Source organism: Astyanax mexicanus, chromosome 9 (assembly GCF_023375975.1).
Source record: "Astyanax mexicanus isolate ESR-SI-001 chromosome 9, AstMex3_surface, whole genome shotgun sequence".
NCBI lineage: Eukaryota > Metazoa > Chordata > Actinopteri > Characiformes > Acestrorhamphidae > Astyanax > Astyanax mexicanus.
The window spans coordinates 23627070-23652500 of NC_064416.1; the positions used below are offsets into that span (position 1 = coordinate 23627070).

General features: G+C 38.3%; 3 protein-coding genes and 1 non-coding gene across 7 annotated transcripts in view; 1 reads left to right on the forward strand and 3 right to left on the reverse strand.

Annotated features, from left to right (window-relative positions):
* dennd4a (DENN/MADD domain containing 4A) overlaps window positions 1-6183 on the reverse strand; it is a 34949-nt gene extending 28766 nt beyond the window's left edge. The window contains exon 1 of one of the 2 annotated variants that reach the window (XM_007249159.4): window positions 5958-6183. The gene's annotated coding sequence lies outside the window, so the exon portion shown is untranslated. The remainder of the gene's footprint in view (window positions 1-5957) is intronic. The other variant, XM_007249160.4, reaches the window with a different exon arrangement.
* Window positions 6184-7721: 1538 nt separating this feature from the next.
* On the reverse strand, window positions 7722-7793 carry trnaq-cug (transfer RNA glutamine (anticodon CUG)). The gene has a single exon. It is a non-coding gene; the product is annotated as a tRNA-Gln (tRNA).
* Window positions 7794-9997: 2204 nt separating this feature from the next.
* rab11a (RAB11a, member RAS oncogene family) lies at window positions 9998-19983 on the forward strand. Its single transcript, XM_007249158.4, has 6 exons — window positions 9998-10176; window positions 13371-13566; window positions 13738-13931; window positions 14173-14253; window positions 15131-15216; window positions 19622-19983. The coding sequence occupies exons 1-6, from the start codon at window positions 10137-10139 to the stop codon at window positions 19670-19672; spliced, it is 648 nt and encodes a 215-aa protein (XP_007249220.2). The 5' UTR covers window positions 9998-10136; the 3' UTR covers window positions 19673-19983.
* A 260-nt stretch (window positions 19984-20243) lies between these two features.
* The window catches only part of megf11 (multiple EGF-like-domains 11), a 194379-nt gene continuing 189191 nt past the window's right edge, over window positions 20244-25431 (reverse strand). For all 3 annotated transcript variants that reach the window (XM_022679668.2, XM_022679667.2, XM_015605777.3), the window contains one exon: window positions 20244-22193. In XM_022679668.2, the coding sequence (XP_022535389.2) occupies window positions 22018-22193 (176 nt within the window). In that variant the 3' untranslated portion in view covers window positions 20244-22017. The remainder of the gene's footprint in view (window positions 22194-25431) is intronic.

Here is a 25431-nt window from a genome sequence, read left to right on the forward strand (position 1 = left end):
ATCCTTTTTGCCTTTGCCTTCTATGTTTTCACATAAAATAACTAGCGATTAAGATGCAAAACAACATCATTTCTGATAGCACTCTCTCTCTCTCTCTCTCTCTTTCTCTCTCTCTCTCTGCGCAACAGACACGAGGCCGCCCACTATCAAACATCTCGGTTCCCAGATCCACCCACACCTGTGCAACAGGCCACAGGCTGCAGAAAACTCCACTAAAAAATATGGACCTAAAACACAGCAGATGTGTCACATGTTACGTGAGAGATTTAGAATTATATATAGACATAATCTCCCGGTCCAGCAACCACGCCATCCGCTGAGACTGGCAGCAAGCACAGCGAAATTATAATCCTCACCATGGCAACGATAGTGGGGGGAAAAAATAATAAAATGGAGCAAATGTTCATTGTTTTCTGTTCTGCTGAGAAATGAGAAAATTACATCCAAGGCTTAAAAAAGAAATAAAGCTTAAACAATGACGGTGCAACCTGTAAGAATGGGGGAAAATAAGAATGTTCAATATAATGAATAGCTAACAACTAAAGACATTTTAAAGTTTATTGACAATGTTTATGTTAAAGTTTATGACACTGTACTTAAAGAAAGCTTTTTACATAAATGTTCAATTATTAATTCCAATTATATATATTGAAAGAGACCTGAGACAACAATATGACAACCATATATGGCCGTTGGAGTCAAGGAACGCCCTGAAGAACACAGCAGTTTTATCTGATCCACTTAAGAAAACTGCTAAACCTGACTCATCCATCATCAGACATGTCTTGACAAAAACGGGCAAGCACCAACAGGAAGCAAAGTCTTGACTGAAAAACACCATGGCAACATTGTACAGAAAAGGAGGAATGTCCGGAAATATAACTGGAAGCACTGCTTTCATCACAGAGTCGGTACGGGTCCCACGCAGCGGAAATCCTGCCACGAGGAACTTGCGTAAGTATAACACGGAGTGCGTGAGCAGACACTGCCTCCTTGGGTCACTGATTAAGAAAGAGAGATCTCTTCTGCTCAAACGATGACTGGTTTCCTGACAGTCTCTAAGGAACTGAAGACCAGGAGAACTAACCTCAAGCTAATTTGTACTAGGGTTGTCACGATACCAAAATTTTGACTTCGATACCGATACCAACTGTAGTATCACGATTCTCGATACCAAAACGATACTTGGAAGAAAAAAAAAACAATAAAAATATCTGAACATAAAATGTTTATTTTTGACTGAACTGGATTGAACACTGAACAATCGGTGCAAACGCTTTGATTCTAAAATGAAACATTTGAACAAAAAAACAAGTTTCGTTATTATAACCTTAACTATAACATAATTATCTACTTCCACTTCCTAAAAACTAAAACTAAACCAGAGGTAATGGTAGCCTGACTATGTGAACCTGACGGGCGGGCAGAAGTTAAGTTCTGAATAAGGAAAATAAAGAGACAGAAGAACATTACAATGTTATGTTCATTTTAACACTCACTGCTCCGTTTTATTAATCAACCGTTTACCGTTTTTAATAAGCCCATGTTCAGTGTAACGATCAAGCAGGCTACGTGCCTGACCACAGATTTGCGATGGAAACGCGAAAACGTGAACATCTTGAGTTCATGTTTCACAGCCAATGGGATAATGGAGAAATAGAGAAAACCACGGGTCCAAAACAAAACTCCTGCACACTCCTCTCCTAGCAGTCGCTAGTAAATCTTAGTAAAGCTACAGAGTGTATCTTGACTAACTCCACTAACCTGTCGACTTCTCAGCTCTTTGTAGAGATCAGGGTGCTTGTCTGCTAAATGAATGAGCGAAATATGATCAGAATTATGTTAAATAACACTGTAACATAGAAGCATAGAACTATTATTTAATTAAAATGATTTTTAAGAACAGCCAAACACAGTGCTGCAGGTCAAACCCGGAGGCGTTCACGAGAGAGAGACAGAGAGAGACAGAGAGAGAGAGAGAGAGACAGAGAAAGAGACACAGCGAAAGTGAGAGAGAGAGAGATTTGCGTGTTCTGATGTGAGCTACTCACAGGTAAAGGTTCTGTTTTATCTTCTCGTGCTCATATTCTAGTCCCACACATAAGTCTGCAGCTCCCTCAGTGTTTTCTGTCGTATTTTGCGGCTAGCGCGAGCGCTTACAACTAACACCGCGGACCGCGAGGTGCAGCCGCGCTTGTGCCGAATCCGCTACTGAATCCGACTCCCGCTTCGCGGACAGAATCGGCACAACACCCCCCGCTGTACAACTGCGGGAGTGAAAACAGCGCTAATAAATAAAGTAGTTTAGTTTCACTTTCAGTTTTCGTTATTTTATTTAAAAATAAAAATATAAATAAAAAACAGATGCCTACATCTCAGACTATTTTCCCACACTTCACTCCTCGCGCCCGTTTTGTCCACAAGTCGCGGACGAGAGACATCTGTTATTTTAGCCGTCGCCATTCTACACTCGCTGCTGCTCTGCTGGCTTGCGCGTGAATCGATTCATTTGTTCAGAACACTAAGTTTATCTGAATCCTGCCACACCGACTGCTGCGGTGTGAATCAGTTTTCTTATGAACTGAATCAAATCGCGCCTACTTGACTCATTTGAAGCTAGTGACTGGGCTATATACAGTATCGAAAGCATCGAACGCTAAAGAACCGAATCGTTTGTGATGACGTAGTATCGAAAAAGAATCGAACCTTCGGTACACCGTGCAACTCTAATTTGTACAGTGGTTCCCTTTTCACTTTAAATTGGCAGGATACAAATGAATCACTTCTTCTGGGGAAATAATAACTCAATGTAATTCTGCTGGCTCAGCTTTGGAGATGGGAATTAGATAACCACACTGTACAACTTTTTACTACCGGAATTATAAATCATATCAGATGAAGAATTAGGGCAAACATGTCTCTTAAACAAGCAATCTCAGACCTAAATAAGGGCAGTAGAGCAAATAACACAGAGTGGCATCTGCAATCGAGTAGAACTGCTTACACACCATGGCCTTAAAGCCCTAAATTCACCCAGTGTGAAAAATAAAGCTTTTCTCCCTGAACAATGGTCTTTCTAGCATGGTGCAACAGTGTGCCATCTTCCAATTGCCATACTGTTTATCTTAGGCCTCTGGGAGCCATCCTCGTGGCTGCTGGCGAGATAAGTGCTGCCCTTCTTTCACCAGCCTGTGGCTCTAAGGAGGCTGAGGATAAGCCAATTCAAGGGTCTGTCAAAAACAATGAGCCTGATCTCATGCAGCTGTTCAGGAGCCGGGCTCAGTTGCCCATGGCCAGGGCTGTCTGCACGAGGGAGGTTCCTGCTAATGCAAAGCTCTGGAGTAGCGGGAGGCCAAGGGGGGAATGCAGGAAGCGGGAACTAACACTGGCACTTGGCCAAGCATCTGGTCCTGCTTAAGCCACAGAGGTGGACATCTGACTCCTCTGCACCATGGCGAGACAAGCAGACATCCGCATACTTAGGAAAGGAGGAGGCAGGCTAGCTATTCCTATCCCAAAATGTTTTGTCCAGGACACCAGGTTGGCTTACAGGAGTTCTTACATCCACCAGTAATGTGAGGTCGAAGTTTTCCACCTGGCGAGATTTCTAATCTGTTTTGAGCTCTATCCACATGCTCAGCTCACGTTCAAAGGTTTACAGACATTACGTCTCTAAATAAACACATGAAAAACCAAACCGGTTTTGCTTGAAATATGCCTGTAGGACATCCGGTATTCCTGTATTTGGAGAAATCGTTTATGACAATAAAAGGGCAATAAAACAACATGACAAGTTCCAGATATGGCTGGGCTTTACCAGTAAGTCAACTCAATAAGCCTTACACCCAGCCTTCAGGCAAGCTGCCCTGCCCTGTCAGTGTAGGCTTGCAAACCTGACCACAAAAATCAAAAACAATGTAAGCTAATACAGTACTATACTCACTTGGGTGCGGTGGCCTGTCAATTAAGTCTTACACAAACTCAGACAGAGATGCTGTCATTTAGGAACGTTAACTGATTTCATATGCAAATGCACTAGTTTCAATATTACCCCCAAAAAATGTGCTTTGTACATTACATTATCAACAGGCCTGTCACAATAAGAATATTTTGTGGACGATATATATATTGATATATATTATTAGTCATTTTAAAATCATCTAAATGCAAATGACATATATTGACAGTAATAATAAAATAGCATACAAAAGCAATTATATCCTTTGAATGCCAACAATTTTTAAATAAATAATAAATAATAGATTAGCATTTATGGAACCATTGGTCATTGTAAGACTAGCTAAAATGCTGTTACACTGTTTATTTGTATGTTAACAAACATACAAATAAACACAATAAAAAATATCACAATTATCTAACATTATTGAGGTCACGTCCATTTATTGTACGATGAGTTTATAATGTAATTATTATGACAGGCCTAATTACTAAAACTACAAAAAACTAAAAAATTCTCAGAAAGTTAGCATAATTTCATCTTACTATTGGGGTCAGAAACAAATCAGCAGGAGGCATGTAGCTGACAGATTACTTGAGAGAGCCTTATTTCACCCTTTTCATCTACTGACTTTAAACTTTGAATTTATCTGCAGAACTCAAAACACCCCACTGGCCTTTTCCAGTGCTAGCTAGTTATATAAAAGCGAGGATTTTAAGGTTGAAGATTCATTAGGAAAGCTGAAAATCGATTCAATGGCATCAAATATGAACATAAAAGGGAGGATTTTACTCCCTCTTCATCCATTAGAGAGCCTTAGGTCTGCTCAAATAAACTGCCCACACTGATGTGCACCACACCATGCTAATGAATATATATACAGGTCTGGAAAAAAAATACTTAAGAAAGGATGAGTTTCTTTCATTTTACCAAATTGAAAACATTTGGAATATAATCAAGATGAAGATGGATGATCACAAGCCATCAAACCAAGCTAAACTGCTTATATGTTTGCACCACAAGTGGCATAAAGTTATCCAAAAGCAGTGTGTAAGACTGGTGGAGGAGAACATGCCAAGATGCATGAAAACTGTGATTAAAAACCAAGGTTATTCCACCAAATATTGATTTTTGAACTCTTAAAATTTAAGTAAGTATAAAAAACATAAGTATACTTGTTTTATTTGAAGTCTGAAAGCTCTGCATCTTTTTTATTGTTTTAGCCATTTGTCTTTTTCTGCAAAGAGCAAAGCATTTAAAGCATATGACTAATATAGATAATAGCTAGTTAAGTATAGAATATCCCTGTAGTTTGTTGTATATTAAGCTTATATATTCTCCTAAAATATATAAGCAAAATATAGAGAAAACTACAGAGATATTGGCTCCCTGGGTTTTTTACTAGCTAATATCCCACGGGTATTGAATTAACTAATCTCCATTTGTTGTTACATTAATGAAGCTAGTCAAGCAGCCAATATCCCTGTAGTTAGCTGTATATTTGGTTTATATTTAGTTGGGAAAGAGATAGTTATTTAGCTTTAATATGTTAGGTTTGTTAGCTTAATTGAGTCATAATAAAATGATTGGGTTGAATGCAGCAGCAATTAAAAAGCCCAAACGCGTCGTAGACTATAGTACAATATATACTGCTAGATAGCAAAATGTTTTATTAAACATTAAATGCCTAAATAGTTAATATATAGACATCAGTGTCGCTGTAGCCCGCTTAATTGCGCTGTCACAGAGAGGCCTTGGCGGCTGGACATCATCAACACAAGGCAAAAGCAGTGTGGGCAAAACAAACCAGCCCATCAGCAGCAGCGGAGCACGTTACAGATACATTAACCTAACCAAGCGCTATTTCCACACATTTCACTCCTACGTATCCTTTTAACATTAAATAAACATTTTACTGAACGCTAATCTAGGTTAACTAGCTCGGTATCGCTACCATTTTAGCTGTAAAACGAAGCGTTACGTTTAAAAAAACACTTACGGTTTATATAGGCGCTCTAACGGTCAGTTCATTGAAGCTCAGCCCGTTATTCTGCTCCAGCTCCAACTGTTATTATCTCTGGTAAAACACGGACGTTTTATTTTCCATATCGATAAACAAACAGAAGAGAAAATGTATAAGAAAACCCCGGTGTGTGAGAAACGCCTTTCCCAGCAGCGGCAGCAGCAGCAGCCGCTCCTCTCTCACTCTCTCCGCTAAACGATTCAGGGATGCGCTCGAGCTCCTGCGCAGGCGCCCACCATAAACCTGCTCTCCGCACACGTGACCGCCAGCCACAGACAGACGTCACTGTACCTCGGATGAAGCTATGGGCATCCCGGGTGCCGAGTTCACTGACCAGACTATACGATTTTGAAGACGATTTTAAAGGAATTGAATGTAACTATCTGTCTGTCTGTCAGTATATTTAGAAAATGTATATTTAGAAAATGGATGTGGCCACATGAAGTTTATAATAGATAATAATAGAAGGATCTGCTATTCTGTAGCATGATGTTGTTGTTATTTCTAAGAGGCATACTGTAATGGGCTATAATCAGTCGATGGTCTTACAATGACCCCAGACCAATATAATAACGTATTGAAGAATTATGTATTCTAAAAAAGGCATATACATATATAAAACAACAAGTGGAGTAGTTTAAAGCAATTCCTGTAGAATATTAATGAAGAACGAGATGTTCTGCTTTGCTGGAGAAATGCTGCTCCCATGTGGTCAGTCAGAAGAACTGCGCTGACACGCCTAAATACATAATAATCAAATTCTTGCCCATAGAGCCCATAGAGCCCAGAGAACAAAAATGTTAAGAGGCGATGTAATGAACAGTTAAACTAAAGCCAAAACTTCACAGAGATAACTATTGACCTAAGAGAATGATTTGTTTGTTATATATCATAGTTGTTTATGTTGTAATACAAAAAAATGAAATTTAATGTCCCACTGATATATATATATATATATATATATATATATATATATATATATATATATATATATATATATATATATATATATATATAATCAGTGGGACATTAAATTTAATTTTTTTGTATTACAAAATAAACAACTATGATATATATATACAGTCATCTTAACCATAGTAGCCTAATGGGATTATTTTTAATACTATATTCTTTAAGTACATTCCAAGTTACATTTAAATCCACAGTGATTTTGAAGAGGGGGGCAAATAATTTTGCTGCTACATATGTAATATGTAAACAATATTTTGGCCAGGTATTAAACTTAATTAATTTGCGTTGGGGCTTATTCATATAGAGTAGGTAATTATCTGGATTAACTTATATACAGTCTTTGGTTTGTTCAACCAGCCTGAAATATCTAGGTTACCACAATACTATAAAAAAATATGAAGTCACAGAGACTTCATAAACCAAAGTTTGTTACTGGTTTATCAGTTTTGTCTTATCTAATATGTGAGTTAAATTGTTCTTTTGACAGTTTATTCTCGTAGTTTATGTAGCTATCAGATTCTTTATATCAGTGTGTCACAATGTCCTGTTCTAACACATTTGATTCACGTTGATTTGGTAAGTTAGCTAATGCTATGACTCAGAAGTTCAGGGAAATCATTCGCAGCTGGTGAACTGCAGGCCTGTAGTTGGGAAACAGAACTTTTAGGGAATAAACATAAATTAGTCTCGGTTGGGAAACACTGCATGACATCACAACCGTTTTCTTCAGTTTCTGCAGCCACGTGTTTGGCAAAGAAAAGAATGGGCAGGTTCCACCGAGATTTGAACTCGGATCGCTGGATTCAGAGTCCAGAGTGCTAACCATTACACCATGGAACCGCTGAGAACCAGCTGCTTCACAAGATACTCAAAAATGTAACACAAGCAGGTCCATTTGCTATTTGTTGTTTTACACTGGTATACTGGCAACACGTGTGCCATTTAATTTAGTTAATTTTAGAATTATATAGCTTAATAAAGCTAGTATTCGTAATTTATTGGGACGCACTCGATTTTCCAAAGTAAAAGACCCATAGTGAATGATTAATGAAATCGTTAAATCTGATGGTAAACCCTCCCTATGACAGATCACGAAATACATTACTTTTGCGCCAAATATATATTTTGGGTTTTTTTATTCAGTTTTCAGTGAACACAATAACTACTGCATAGCAACATTAGACCCATGACTTATTTTACCATAAACTCTATAAAGATCCAGATTATCTCTTATTCTCAATCTATTTGTATTTATAGTATAATCTGTTTTTACTTAATTAATTGACCCTTAGTGGACCCTTTGTTTTTCTTTTTTGTCTTGATTGATTGAATTATACAGAGGTAGTTGAAACAGGTGTAGATCAGGGCATGATGATTTAGTGATAATATTTTATCTGTACACATATGTAAAGGTTAAGCACCATAGGTGTGCATATCAAACAAGACAGGCAGGTTAACACCCATGTTTTTTTTTACAGAGGTGTAATGGTTTCACGGATAACATGTGCATGTGGGGCCTGTACAGGCACTTTTGTCCATGTGTTTTAATGATGGCCCCATATGAATGTCAGTAATGAGACAAGAAAGGGAAAAGGGCCCTCTCTGGATTGTACACTGCATGTGGGGCCTAGAAGGGACCCATGTGAGATTAAGATGGTCTGTATTGATGAGGCTCATTTGAGAAGCTCAATTGTGTTTTCCCAGTAAAAGTACAGGTAAAAACCCACTGAGAGCTCATGCCCTCTTTGAAACCCCCTAGTCAATGTTACAGGTGAGCCCCACATGAAAACACTGGCTGAGTGTCAGAATTTGATGCAGATGATAATGACATACTCTATTATCACTGTGTACAAAACAACAATTTAACGTTATTGAGGTTAAAGAAAAGCATATTGTCCATTTAGCCACTATTCAAACACAAAATACATAAGAGAAGGACAGGGATGCACAATTATTGTTATTGACATACTGTTCAATATAGGTTTCTTAGGAACCATAGAAGACGTGTTATATGACCATATATTTTTGAAGAGTCAGACATTTTACTCATTCTGCAAAGAGAGCCTCTTTGCATGAGAAGTAAGCATGTAACTTAAAAAAGTGTCCTTTTTCTTTCAAAGTAAAATTTCTATGGTGAAAGTTTTTTTTATTGATGTGTTTAAACAGTTATAGAAAAGTATGAAAACATTTTCCAAATGCTTTAATGCTTTGGTATGCTACATCATGAGTCTATACAGCTGGCATGATGTTAGCTCAAAACTGCTGAATGATGCATTTTTTTTCCAAAATGATGTGGTTTGAGTGAATTGTGCAAAAGTAAACATATTTTTGTAATTGTACATTGTTTTCTTACATTCGATCACTAAAACTATGTGACATTCTTGATTTTAAACCAAAAATATAAATAAACAATTATAGGCCATGCAGTTATAAGAGGAGGAAAGGCAGGGCTTCCACTCCTACATAGGACATGGTCAGAGCAGTAAAAGATGTGCAGAAGGGGAAATCCATTTGTTAGTTGGTGAGGTATATGCAAAATGTCATTAAAACAATAAATGGAGAGAAAAAAAGACAGATGGAAAAGAAATCAAAGTAAAATCTGGCACAACTTACCCCACTCTTCCATATTGCAATGAGAACAAATTAATATGAATGTGACAGTGTGTTGACTTTGTTTAAAGCAGTGGTATTATTTTATTGGTTTTAATTTTTAGGATATTTTGAATGTTAATAGCTAATTAACGTACATACCAACAGATTGTTCTTTATTTTAAAATGGTGTAAAGTTAATTGCATTAGCGTGCTTGCTGCTATATTATTTAATTATTATACCAGTGAGTTAAAACGGTGTTAAAATGATAATATTATCGTTTATTATTTATTTCTAGAACAATAAAGCTAGAACAATAAATAAACAGTTGTGCCAGGCCTGTCAGTGAAAAAACAGCACTCGAGAATGGTTAGAACTAGCTTGACCATAGTGGAGACTTTTATTTTGAAATCGCGGCGATTGTTTTGGACGCTGTATGAGGCTTGTTCGCTGTGCTAACTGGTTAGCATGGCTACCGCTTAATCACACAGTCTGACTGCAGTGCAGCAGCGCGGAGGACAGAGCTGGCCGCGGCCACTGAGACTAGCTGAGTGTTTATCATCCACCACGGTTTAACCTTTATTTAGCTCAAGATGGGGACAAGAGACGACGAATATGACTACTTATTTAAAGGTAAAAACAGTTTTAAGTGTGTGTAATGTGTAAATGTCGTGTTACCGTGTTAGTTAGCTGACCAGTGAAAGAGCTATAGAGTATGTAGGAACGGCAGGAGCTGTAGGTTAACGTTTCTTAGCACAGCTAGCGTTAGCTAACCGTGTTAGCTATCCGTTTCCATGTAGCAATCTTAGCAATGCTAGCTAGCATGTAGCTCGCTTACTGTTAAAATAACATCAGTGACAAGCGAACATCGTTGAGAATGGTGGTTATTAGTGTGAGTGTAGGTGTGGTGAATAGCCAGTTTTTAGGTCACTGTATGTAAAGTAGATTAACTCAGCCAGCCTTGCGCTAGCTCTGTAGTTATTGCTTAACTAGCTGAATGTGTAGAGCCGCAGTGGGGGCGCTTATGTTGTAGCTAACGTTTCGCTGGCGATTTGAACTCCATCCAAACATTGACCAGCACCACACCTTACAGGAGACTCCGAGTCAGGCAGCGGAAGCGCTGGAGCTAGCAAGCTAACATAGACAAGCCAGCTAGGGAGCTAACCTAGCTTAGCTAAGATTGTACGAAGAAAATAGCCTAGATAGTTGTTAGTTTAACTAGTTGACAGCTATTGTGTCAACATGTAGCTAGCTAATGCTGACTTGTCTGATAAAGGGAGAACACCTAAGCTAGCTTACTGTAGATTAGCTAAACGGACACTGTTATGGGCTTCCTAACTAGGTTAGCTATCCGCTCTCTTTGCTAATCATTGTTATTGAGGGGCGCTGGTTGCTTCCCTGCATGTTCCCTAGCGTTACAGTGTGAGCTTATGACAAAGACAGCCGTTGTCAGTCCACAATTAGTTTAAACACCTTCATTTTTTTGTTAGATGTAATATAACTTACGATTTAAATTTTTTTATAGACAGCTAGGTTAGCTAAGTTAGCTAGATATCTGACTGACCTCCAGTAATTAGCGAGTTAGCTTTAAGCGGACAGCGTATCCAATGCCTTTTTTGTTGTGTTGCTACTGTAAAATCCTATAAAATCTCACTAAAATGCCGCTATCTTTCTCATTAAAGAAATGATGGACATATCAGTACTCTTGACGACAACCCTAGTCGGTGTTTTCTGCGCTTCAATAAAAATGTGGGCAATATATGTGTCAGTGTTAAAAGGGCCTAAATTGCACACATTCATGTAAATACACTAGTTAACTACAACTCTGGAAAAAAATTGAGAGCACTTAAGTTTCCGAATCAGCTTCCCTGATTTTGTTATTTATAGGTATATGTTTAAGTAAAATGAAAATTGTTGATTTATTCTATCAAATACTGATAAAATTTCTCCCAAATTCCAAAAAAAATGTCATTTAGAGCAATTACTTGCAGAAAATAAAAAAGAGCTTTCAGATCTCAAATAATGCAAAGAAAACAAGTTCATATTCATGAAGTTTTAAGAGTTCAGAAATAAACATTTGATGGAATTACCCTGATTTTAATCACAGCTTTTATGCATCCTGGCATATTCTCCTCCACCAGTCTTACACACTGCTGTTGGATAACTTTATGCCACTCCTGGTTTAAACATTCAAGCAGGTCAGTTTGGTTTGATGGCTTGTAATCATCCGTCTTCCTCTTGATTATATTCGATAGGTTTTCAGTTTGGTAAAATCCAAAGAAACTGATCACTTTAAAGTGGTCTCATTTTTTCAAGAGTATATATGCATATGCAAGAGTATATCCAAAGTATATTTGTATATATGCAATTGAATAGGCCAGTTTTTATTTACTTTGAGTTAAATTGTCATGATAAATAGACCAATAGAAATGCTTTTAAATAACTTTGTTTGTAAAGCTGAACAATATAATAAATTTGTGTGCCTGTACCCATTACTTAAAACATCTCTGACATGCTGACAATATGAAACAATAGCAGCAAATTCTTAAAACACGTAGGTATGTTTAAGACAGTGATGTATTTAAAATAGGCCCCAATTCATCCATTTAAACATGAGTAATTACACTGTTTGTAATAAAACATGCTGGTTGTTGGTCTATCACTGATGATATTTACAATTACATATTGAGAAAATTGTTTCCTGGTTTCATAATGTATTGTCACCTAGCCCATCCCCACTTGGAATAAAAATATTTTTACATTTTACTTTTTACTATCATTAAAACTTTTTTTCATTTATCAGGAAAATTACTGTTTTGATATAACATATATGGTTTTACTTGACTGTTTATTAAAAATATACAAAGGATTCTGAAGAATAGTAAAATCCTATAGATAGCTGTTCTTTATTACAATTCATAACCCTCTTCATATTTTTGCATGACTATAGCTATTTTAGTATTTGTCCTGCATGACTATGCTACTCCTACTCAACACACCAGAATTATTTTATTTACAAGAAATACATTGCAGCCTGTTTAAAGAATTTGAATTCTGTTTATCAGAGCAGAACTGCGCTAAGGTGTCCCATGCTAGGGAAATTTATCCTGAACACACACACAGCAGTTAACCATAACCTGAAAGCCATAAGTTTAGTGTTATAGTAAATAATCGTGTTTGTGTGGTTACAATAACAGTTGGTGGGATCTCTGTATTAAACAGCAAGTAAACAATCAGTTGTCCATGGTAATGTGTTGGAAGCAAAAACAAGAGTTGTGGTCTGAGCCACGGGGACGAGGATCACACTGTGAACGTTAGATGATTGGTCACAATGGTCTTCTGGGTGGGTTTGCATATGTGTGTGTATTTAAAAAGCAAAACAAAACTGGGCCATCTATTTGTGTTTATGTAAGGCTAGAGGAGGGTGGCAGTGGGGGTGTGTTAATCATTAAAACTAATGTGTGTACCAGCCTTTTTACATCTTACCGTTTTTACAGTTTCTGCCATTAATCTGTTGTGGATGCTTCAAAATTTGGGGGAATTCCTTTCAGTGCCCCTGAGCTGATTTTGGGAGTTCTGCCCACAACCCATAAATCATCAATTTCTCCTTAAAGTACCTTTGTGAATAAAAAAAGTAAGCTTAATAAAGGCCAAATTAAAAGAAATGAAGTAATAACTGATTTCTCCTAAATAAATGGTTGATTATGTAGTTATTTTTTGGAAGGGCACCGAAGCATGCAAATATATATACCAATGCTTACCTGGTTGTAAAGTAAACATTTGAATCATTTGTATGTTTTTTTTTTTCTTTTTTTCTTTTTTTAAAGTGGTCCTCATTGGAGACTCTGGTGTGGGTAAGAGTAACCTTCTGTCCCGTTTTACCCGGAATGAGTTCAATCTGGAGAGCAAAAGCACCATTGGAGTGGAGTTTGCTACGCGCAGCATTCAGGTGGATGGAAAGACTGTAAAAGCCCAGATATGGGACACAGCTGGACAGGAGCGCTACAGAGCCATCACCTCAGCGTAAGATGCACACCACTCTCACAGAAACTTTGAGACGGTTCTTTGTTGCAGATTCTGTTGTACATTTCATTTGTTCTTCCACAGACAGCCTTTCATTTTCAAAACATAAAAAAAAACACTCCAGAGTGGGTTATATGATCTTTTTGATTGCTCTATATGTTTGGTTTGAAGGTATTATCGTGGAGCTGTGGGTGCTCTGCTAGTCTACGACATTGCAAAGCATCTGACCTATGAGAACGTGGAGCGTTGGCTGAAGGAGCTGAGAGATCACGCCGACAGCAACATCGTCATCATGCTGGTTGGCAACAAGAGCGACCTGCGCCACCTCCGGGCCGTGCCCACTGATGAGGCTCGTGCATTCGCAGGTTAGAGATGTGTGTTTGGAAGTAGAGCTGGATGTAGGCCTGCTAGTACACAACCTTTTCTAGTATGACCTTGTTTATAATGTCATTTTTTTGGAGTTATTAGAAACATTGCCAAAAAGTCAGGGTGAAGGCTAGTATTAATTGAAACGGTGGGGGGGGGGCAGCTTTGTGTTCTTTTGGGGCTAGATAACTGTGACCGTGAGATGCTATCTTAGTGAATGAATGTTCCTTGTGTCTGCAGAGAAGAATGGGCTGTCTTTCCTTGAGACGTCTGCTCTGGATTCCACTAATGTGGAGACTGCCTTTCAGACCATCCTGACTGGTGAGTGGGCTTTTAATGTGGAAGGTGCTGGCATGTCCATTTGGCTCCTTATCTGTAGTGTCAGGTTAAGGCTAAATCCTTTTATAAAGGGTGACGGGTAAACAAAACAGGGGGGAGGGAAAGTTGATGAGTAGAAGTACATACAGGCAAGATTGTAAACGTTACATTACATTACATAGCATTTAGTGGACGCTTTTATCCAAAGCGACTTACAAATAATGATGTACATTAGCAATAGAGGACATAGAAGTCCGAGGTAAAAAAAAAAACAAATTGACACGGCCTAAGGAAAGCCAAAAGTGTAAATGTGTATGTGTTAGAGAGAGAAAGGCAGAGAAAGAAAGTGGAAGTGATTGGCTTTTGGCTAAAGGCCATATCCTTATGAATGACTAATCAAAGGCCTGGCCTTGCTGGGGTGGGTCCTCAGAGTTCCTCTAGCCTGACGTGACTGTAATAAAAAGCTTCCTGCTTGTGTTGCTGCTCTGTTAGTGAAGCTAGCCTTAATGTCCTTTCCGCAAAGTGAATGTGAACTCCAATTATGAATTTTTAAAAGGGCATCAGATATAACACAATAATTGCGTTACCTTAGGTGTACTGTGAGGTTTTAATGAGCTTGGGTAATTTAAAAAAAGCCTAATGAGTCCAGAATCTCCATTAACAAAACATCTCCAAACTGGACCGCTGATCTTGGGGCTTGTTTGCTTATGCATATGCTGATTTATCTGTATCTCGAAGAACTAAATAAATCAATCCCAGAACACTGCTCCTATGTTTTGAGAGCCCCCCCTCCCCACACACTCCCCCAACCTCTCCTTTTACCTTAAGTTTCAGGTCAGTAACTGAGCAATGGTATTCAAATCTCATCTTAATTCCACAGAAATCTACCGCATCGTGTCCCAGAAGCAGATGTCGGACCGCCGGGACAACGACATGTCACCTAGCAACAACGTGGTGTCCATCCAGGTGCAGCCCACTGAGAATAAACCAAAGATGCAGTGTTGCCAGAGCATCTAGCCCCCTCCATGACCCTCCTTCTCCCAGCCCACCTGCAGATGCCCCCACTCCCTCCCCTCCTCTGCCTCATCTTCTCTCCTTCTCTCTCACACACACACAGAAGAGACACACACACACAAACACGAACACAAATACACACTCTCTCTCACACATACACTTCCCCCCTTCTTCCCAACACCCTCTTCCCCCACCACTTCTTAAAGACTGCTTTGGTTCCGAGACACAGCTGCACGGCCCGACATGGCTTGAGCACAGAAGCTGTGTTTCTAAACCTCGGATCTCAAAAGGGTCACCACCTGCGCTCTGGACTAAGCTTAACATTTTTTTTTTCTTTTTTTCTGCCATGTTAGACTTTTATATTGCAGAATTTTAATAATCAGTCATGCTGATGTTCACAGAAATGTCTTAATGTATTGTTTCATTTGCAAAAAGGGGGCAAGGTTCTGTTCGTGTTGGTCTTGGTTTTAAGCAGCCACCTCCTCATGTTCGTGGCTGAGGCTGCGGCAGGGCTAGCGGCCCACAGAGTCAGATCAGAGGTGTAGCCGTATCGCAGTTTTGTGACGTAGAGAGATGAAGAGAAATCATCTCTGTTAGGATGTGTTAGACTAGCGCTCAGTCCCGGAGGCCGCTGACTTCTTTGTCCTTTGGCCGTGGCTGCGTTTTAAGTGTATAGCCTTCATCATCTTGCATGTAAACTTAAGATTTGCTTAAGATTGCTTAGATGCTAAGATGCTAGCTTAAGCGCACTTGTCACATGCTGACATTTCCATGCTGACTATATACACGTATATATGGGCAGTAGCTTTGCTTCTCAGTCACCATGATTGTTTGTGGGGGCTCCTGTGGCAGAATATGCTTGCATGCTTTATATCATTGGCATCAGAAGAAGTGGTAGAGAGCAGAAAGAAGACTTGACGTTTGAGCCACAGCTCATCTTCCTCTTTCTTCTCCTGCTGCTGAAGCTGCTACTGCTGCTTTCATGAATTCCATGGCTTCCACTCATCCTGTGCTTCTCTTGCATCTTCTCGTGGGGTAGAGTAGTAGTGGTTCTAGTGCCTTTCTCAACGGAATGTCACACGGGGACGCCTCCAGTTTTTTGCGCATGTGCTCCCACTGTTGGAGGGGGGAGTGTAGTTTAACGCAGTTCTCTCGCTCTGCACAGCAGTGCTGCGAGACCTTCATCACATGATTTTCTGTAGTGCTATAATAGCAGCATTCATACTATCTGGTGTAATGCTGCCCTGTTTTTTTTTTCCTCCTGGATATTTCCTGTCCTTTGATGAGATCTCAGATTTTACCCAACATACGCAATATCTGTGATCCTAGCAGGTTGAATCTGTGGTTAAAAAAGAAAAAAGACTGAAAAAGGCTTTTCTAATGGTCAGTGCATTGATAGTAAATATTTGTTCATTTCATTTTGAGAGCACCCGTATGACTATGCTATTACTCTTAGAAAAACACTATCAGATTATCTGTAATTGACTTACCTTGATAGACTTCATATGAAGACCATATGGCACATGACCTCATTCTTAGTAACTTAGCCGCGCCCCCACGCTTTTTGTAGTTGGAGTAAGAAAAAGCAGGAGTGATATATTGTATTCTTCTCATCTGACCACCACACACATACACCAAATACATAAACGTACATTAAACGTGAGGATTGTAAACTGTTAACTGCAGCTTTCCTGTATCTTTGCACCAAACACCACAAACTAACTCACACTACAGTTAATTCATTCTTTAGAAGTTTAACAAGTATTTATTCTGTGGTAGCCAACATATTTCTTAGCCTATTATTGTGCCCATTATAATATAAGATTCTTGAAACGTAAGGCAGTGCGCGATGTCTATGGAACATGATCAGCATAAATTTCGAATGTATAATGTATTGTAGCCCTGTATAATCTTGTTGTGATTGTAAAATCAAGCATTCCTTGAGTCAGCAGATGTGGCCATGGCCATATTCTGCAGCAGTTTTGTGCATCGTAGCTGTCTGAGGAATAGTATTGTGTGTGTGTGTGTGTGTTTGACTGAGCGCCTGTGTGTGTGTATGTGTGCGTGCGCGCGCATGTGTGTGATTTGTGTAGAAAATTGTAGTATGGGCTGGAATTGTAATGCATGGTATATTGTGGTTGCACCAAATGACCTCAGAGCACATCAGCTACTCAGCCTACACCACTAGAAGTGTTGCTACACGTTCTTAACTTAATCATTAGTGAAACAGAAGGACAGAGTAATTGCTCTTCATGGCTAGGGGTGCTTAACGCAGTGTGGGGTGTAGTGAAACATGATAACGACAACAACATTTGTTGAATAGCCCAATTTTGTTTTCACCCAGAATTTCAAAATACAGCTCTTTTAGCAGATGCTCCCAACAGGCTTATAATGCTAGCGATATGGGGCATATTGTTGCCCATGCAATTCTGTGGACATGCTTGAATATTATAGAAATATTTTTAGCAACAGCCAAAAAAATTTCCACAGAATTAATTTTGCAATCTGTTCCCTACCCATACATTTGAGCTTGTCAGACGACTTTATGACCTTATTTCAAGATGGCGGCCCCGGTCCTTTGAATAAAACTACCTGTGCACTTTTAAAGTTCTCAGTGCCTCGTGATTTTTAAATGTCAGACTCCTCAAAATTCTACCAATGAAGTGTGGAGTTTGTTAATGGTGTAAAAATAGTGCTTACTTTGCATGGGTAGCACTATGCCCCTACTGCTAGCATTGTAAGCCTGATGGGATGATTGACTAAAAGCTATGTATTTCAGAATACTGGGGGTTAAGTAAGCTGAGCTATTTGACAAAATGTCCCGCTCGTTATTATGTTTCACTGCACGCCAAGTTTATTTCTCACCGTGTTTCTCCTTTAAAGAGGCGTTCCAACTATTTAAAAACGTTTATTAATTTCTGCATAATTCAGTCATCAGATATAAACAAAGTGGTTTGATGGGAAATGGTGCATTGTGGAGGAGCATGCTGGCTCAGATTTCTTTACAGTGGTGGTAATAGGAACCAGTGGACACATGAGTCCATGAATACAACACACACATTGTTGGTTGGTCAGTCATTCCATTTAATTTCTGAAATAACCATTATACTGATATTTAGACAATAGTGGTAAAATACTATTGTATTTAGATACATTTAACAATTCTTAACATCTACGCTGACATGCCAAATGTCATGGTACAGCGGTATGTAAATTGATTATGAACTATTACCTCAGGGGGTGGCTTGGGAAGGCCCATGCCTGTAAAAGTTGTTGGAGCAAGTGCTGATGGTGGGTACAAGATTAATGGAATATACCATTTTTGAAGTTGTGTGGGCAAGCATTTTAACATTCCTCAATTCATAGTGTCACGTGCTTACCTGGAATACATCATATAAGGCATTACCATCCACAGTAAACAGCGCTGACATCTGGTGTCCGAATAGAATTGTCTGTGTGACCAGACAAGCCAACTCCACATTCAATACAGATTATTGCAGCATTATTTAGCTTTAATGGGACAGGCATGTCACTGTGTATGTGTTATAGGCCAATTATTATTATTATTTTTTTAATTATTCAGATGTCTGGTTCAAAACACCGCCACTGTAAACAGTTCTGACTTTTCCTGTGACCCCCTATTATTGTATTGTAAATTACATAAACAGTAAACTCTTTCCGTCCTCATCTCACTCTTCCTCACATTTCATTCCATGAACATTACACTGCTACCACTGCTGTCGCAAAAAACATTTGTCTCCATCTTGGAATCTGGAAGTTGTTTCTTACTTTGTATTAACATTTCATGGTGAATGGACCAATATAAATGCTCCAAAATGGCTTAAAATGAAAATGTTTTTAAACAACTTCCACTAAAATACCTGTAAAATTGCCATTTTGTGACAAGCTTTTTGCATGACAGTGACATTATATTTAGTTGAACATTAAAACAAAAAGTAAAACAAACAGTTAAAAACACAATTTTCCATCAGGAAAAATCTGTGTCAGTCATACTAACTGTTCTATTTGTTTAGTTTCTGTTTCCCATCAAACCTCTCTGAATGAAACCTAATTGGTGAAATTCCACTTTATGTCCTTCCCAAGCTGTAGTAGCTGGTGTAATAATGCAGAATCAGAATGAATAGTGCAGACTGCCATGAGTGAAGTGTAGAGATGTGAGCCTCTTATACTTCCACATCATTCACAAAGCCTGTTACACCCTGCTCAGTATGAACATGAGTATTAGCAATACTGCAGTTTAAAATAGTCATCATCTAGTTACTGTTGTGAAGACAAGGCCACATCACGTATATATCTCTACATATCTCCAGTCTAACTCTGCATTCTGTCTGTATAGGTGTTTGGGCCCTCCTCCAGACCGGCCCCAGGGACCCTGAATCTGATTTAGTGACTGACTGGTAGAAGCACGATGGGCAGTGCCAATGATGTGTGGGTACAGATGGCACGGCTAGGCCCAGCCTAAGCGCTGCACATAGCTGTTGTGTCTTTTTATTAGTTTACCTGGATATTGATGTTCTGACTGTCGGTTATCTTTCACATATTGCCTCAAACATTTTTTTGTCTGCGCTGTACTGTGATTTCTTTTGTTTTTGTTTTTTTATTATTATTATTATTATTATAATTATACTATTACTCTCTCCACTGTAATTCCAATTTCAAAGTGCAAAATAAAAGAATGGTTGCACAAGTGATATAGAATATGTGTGATGGCCTGACTGATGTGTTTTTCTTTATGTTTAGAATGCTCATGTTTTTTTTGTCTTCTTTTTTCATCATGGCTTATTCATCAATTATTAACTGCTCAACTGTCTCACAATTTCAGTTCCCTAAAATGGTGAAGAAAAGCAGAAGTGGTTACGCTTCATGAAAGGAGAACTAAACCATTTACAGTAGAAATGATAGTAGTAGAGGTGATTAGTTGGTTAATGCGTTTACAAATGGACCACACGTCAGACATGTGAAGGCTGCTGTCAAATCAGACTCGTTCCCCAGAAGCTTTATTTTCAGTTTTGTAAGAAAACACCAAGCAGCATTTGAATGACGAGGATGAAACCAAATGATGGGTTTATAAACAGTCCACACGAGCCTGTGTGTGTAAGAACACTGTCTGGCTGTGAGTGGGTTTGTGTGTGTGTAGTTGGGGGGAGGGGGAGGGTTAAACTTCACTGTTGTCCTGTTGTGTGATTGTCAGTATGTTATTGCTTAAGTGAGGGGGTGGATGCAGCTACATTTTGAAACTCAGCTCAACTTAAAATACAAAAGCAGAACTACCAAACTTGACTTCAGAACCAAGAAACTGGAAACATGATGTCTGTGATGTGATGTAATATGTGATATGTAGATGGTCTTTGCTTGCTGTGATGCATCTACTTAGACATGAGAGCTAACCTGCGTCGCACAAATGGCACAATCACATAAACATGAAAATAATTAAGCGTCACTTGGTATCATTTTGTTCATGCTCTTGAATTTTTGTTTCAACTTTTACAATAGAAAAAAAAATAACAAAATCATCACTTGCGCAAATAAATTACAAATAAATACACCATAAATACATAAATACAAAAACAAAAAAAAAACTTCCCTTAAGATCCAACCAACTGGCCTTTTTAAAATACAAACAGAGAAATAAGAAAGGCAAAATATGTTTTATCGGTATATGTTTTAACAGAAAAAACCCAAACTTAACACTATAGTTTAAAGACTTAATCACATATTCACATGACATTACACCTGCTAACTTGAAATATAACCATCCATAAAGTATTTTGTATGAAACAGCAGGTTGACACTTGACTAGTACCATTAGTGACATTGCACAGGTTATATCGAGCTACAGTAATGTGTTTATCTTTTTTTTATATATATATATATTTTTTATTCCCCTGTAGGTTTTAAAATACCTCATGAATGTGGTTTTAAAGTCTTGTAAAGTCTCATATAGTATAGTGTTATCAAAAATGAATGTTCTTAAAAACTCTTTTGTATGTGTGTGTGCGTGTTTGTGTGTAATGGTCTTTTTACAATAAGAACTACTTACTATTTAACCATGCTTTGTCACTAAGGGCTTTTGGAGCCCTCTTTAACTAGTGAATGGTCAAGGTTACCAGTGATGCTGCATCTGGGGCAGATAGTTCTCCTTGGCTCCAGAGAGGATGGTTTGGGTCAGTCATTGTCTGACAGTTGGAGCAGATAGCTGGATGATTACAGCTTCTTTGAGCCATCCAGAAGTGCAGCACTGATACTATATACATAAAAACTCCCATGAAGATCCCTCCCATTGATGAAGACACCGCTTCTGTCCTGGATCTGAGCGAGACGAGAGCATGTCCTCTTCAATGCTTCAATATATACAATTTATTTACGGATTATTTCTTTCCTCTTTCTTCATTCAGCGTTCCGTGGACATAACTGAATCCCTGTGTCCAGAAAACTACTGGAAAGAAAGGTGTGTTCATTCATTCACACGGTAGTATCTTTCTCTGTTGTCAGTGTAAACACACACACACAAATCTGGTGCAGTGTTGCAGTTTGGGAATACTGCCATGTTATTAATGTCCAGGCGCTATTTGCATCTAGTCATGCATCTGTGTTGTACGAGTGTAAGACAGAAAGACCTGATGATATTTCCAAAAAACATAAAAACAAACAAAAAAAAAACGAGGAGAAGGTCCTGCAGAGTCGCGTGGTAGTGGTCATACTCTGGACTGGAGGTAGACTGAGGCCTGGGCTCTACAGTAGGGAGCTGGGCGGGCTGTCTGGTGGTGGAGGGGTGTGTGGGGGGCTGTGGCGCATGGGAAGGATGTCGTAGTGGCTGGGGATGTGGCTGTTCCGCGGCAGGTCGTATGGGTTCTGGGAGAATCCTGTCGCCAGGCCATTGGGTCCCTGCAGAACACTCACTGTGGGTTCTGAGACAGATGAAGAAAGAAGAATATAGTGGTTACAATTCTTTCAGTATGACATGAATAAAGTTTTTTCATACCTCATTAAGAAAAGATCTCAATACATTCACATACATTTATTATGAATATATAAAATGGAAATTAAGGGGAATTTCGAAAAGGCATGCAGTAAAAGATGACACATTTCTTTAATATTTTAAGCAAGATAAAAGCCAAAAGCTAAACCTTGGAAACTCTGCAATAAGGGTGTAGAAAATATTGGTGCATTGGCGCAATGCAGTATTTAGTTTTGCAATACTGTATTGATTTTCAAACACGCAATATTAATATTTTTTTTAGTATAAGTTAATTGGCTTCAGTGTTGTGTTTAAACTCTGACTTTTGGAGAGTAGTGTTGTACACTTGTCTTCAGATCCCACTGTTCTGATTGGATAAAAAGTAAACTTCTTTTACTTAGCTTTCTTTGGCCTATCTCCTATAACTGCTGCTGATGTAGCATTATAGAGTAGCCAGCACACTCGGAGGAAAGCGCAGCGACTCATTTCTGATACATCAGCTTACAGACGCCCTGTGCTGATCGACATCCTCCTAGGAGTGATGAGGGGAAAGGGCACCATCTACCCACCCAGAGAGAGCAAGGACAATTGTGCTCTCTCAGGGCTCTGGCAGCTGGTGGCAAGTTATGTGACAGGGATTCGAACCACCAGTTTTTCCTCACATTTGTGGATGTGATATATTGAATCGTAACTCCTCTACTGTGATACAGGTCATATCAGCAGCTTCATGCCAATACAGTAATCTGCATGGTCAGCACTTATTTACAACCCTAGAGGCAAGTATCAAGGGTCTGTGAAAACTTGCTAAGGGAGATTTTCACTTATTTCTCCAGGTTCTGTAAAATGTTTGGGCAAAACCCCCTTTATATTACTAAGGTGTGCTTAAGATTAGGGGTGCAAGAAAATATTGATTTTGTATTCTATTGCAATATTTTATATTTTAATAGTTTTGCAATACTGCAATGATCTTCAAAAACACATTTTTGTTTTTAATGATTAGTTTAATAATGTAAAGTTAGGTGTCAGGTGGTTGTTTATTTTCTGTAAGAGCAGACATCCATTGGGGGATTTCTTGTAAATTTTCCCCTAGCAGAAGGACACATCACCTAATGCCAAGTGTGGCATAGAAGGGTATAAAGCCCACCAGTATTTAGCTGTGGAGCAGTGAAGGTTCTTCATCCAGTACTTCTGAGGTGAGTTGGTGATCATTCAAACCCCCTAACCTTTCTAACATTAACCTTTTACAGAATGCAATCAAATCCTCACAGCACTCCCTCCAGTATTCTAGCATAAATGCTATAGAAAGCTTTCACTAGACAGTACGGACTGTTACTCCAACAAAAGCAGGATACTTGCGTTCGTTTTATACCCTTTTTTTCAGAAGAAACAATGAATGAGAATGTATAAACACATATATAATATGCAAATTAAAATCATTTGCATTGCCCGACCTTTCCTGCAAGCTAATTAAGGTCTGAGACCTCTCTTGGGTGCCCAAAGTTGTGCCTATCACTTTTTATTTAAGCACTCTAAAATGTCTGAATTCTACTAGACAGAAATAAAAAAGCTGATCTTTTTTAAATTGTTGAAATAAATGTTTTATTTTATCTTTATGCCTTTAAAAGATCAGTTAATCTTCTACTAATTTATTGGTTCACAGTATCAGCATTGTTTTAGTCAGGGGTGCCCAAAATTTGAATTTTACATCAAGAGTCAAATGATCAATTACTGTCTCTTTATGTAAACTATACTTTGTGTCAAATTATCTGTATGTGTGTATTTACAATTTAGAGGAAGTTTTTTTTGTTTTAATATGGCCTGCAACCATCAGTAACCAATTAGTGTTTATTAATGATTTCTGTGGATAATTACAGAAAATGCTTCATTTCCTGCAGTGCTCTACTAAGCCCACTAGCTCATTTCTTATGAATTAGCCAGTAGGTTTTAAACAGAACAACATAAACAGTCTGGACTGAGTTAGAAACAGAAATACAAAGATATACTCTTGGCACTGCTGTTCACAATGTACATTTTTAACATGCCAGTATATGAATCACTGTATATGCACATTTAGGATGCACATGGCAGGCTCCATCAGTGATGCCTTGAACTTTTGAACGTGATCTTTACAAATTCTGAAGAGCACTCTAATAGAGGTAAATCTGTTAATCAGCGCTCAGTGCATAATTGATGTACAGGAACAAGTTTAAGGAATAAAAACAGAATTGTGATAAAACTTGCCTGAAGACTTGCTTGCTACATGAGCCACACTTTAATCTACAGCTTTGTGAAAATGAATAAATTAAATAAGTATTTAAATAATAAAAGGAGTTTAGATACTACAACAGTTGATTAGTGTACCTGCTGACATTTCATACTTTTATCAGATTGGTACCATAACACAGGAAGATGATAATCCTGCATCTAACATCTGGTGTTACACACAGAGCCCCCCATTCCCTTCCCCTATACACTACTCTCATACTCACTCACCTGCACGACACTGGTATCCTGCTCCACCTAACATCTAAGTTGTGGTGGTCATTTATGGTCTGATCAGCAACATTTGACACAAAAACAAAACACCTAACCTGCTCATCACAAATATACTAAATCATCCACTACGCCACAAGTTCTTCACAGGGGTCATCAGGTAGGCACCTCCCTTCATCAGTGTTTCACTGAATTAGGCCAACAACATATTAAAATATAGGTGGACTTATAAGGAACACAAGTGGGCATAAAATAAAAGCGTACATGGGATTCGTTCAAACGTTTATGTTCTCCAAGCAAATGATGCAAATGTTCTGAATGTTTTTATTCTTATTGTTGATAATTAAAACGATTTATATTTTTTTTGGTTCATTTCTGAACTAAAAAAAAATGTTAGCTTAGAGTCTGGGCTTTATCCCTAATATGTAGTTCTGTTTATATGGAAAAATACTCTGCTTTGTTTTTTGTGTTTTTATTTTTTAAAGTTAAAAAATTGAGTAATGAAAATTTATGATATTTATAATTATGATTTAATTAATTTACTAATCAATGAATCTATTAACAAATATTCAGTTAATTACAAAATCCTGCACATTTTTTCTTGAAAGGTCTCTCTGTGCAACATGTGAATCTCTCTTCAATTCACTCTGAACTCTCTGTAGAAAATAAAGAGCATTACTTTAAACAATACATCA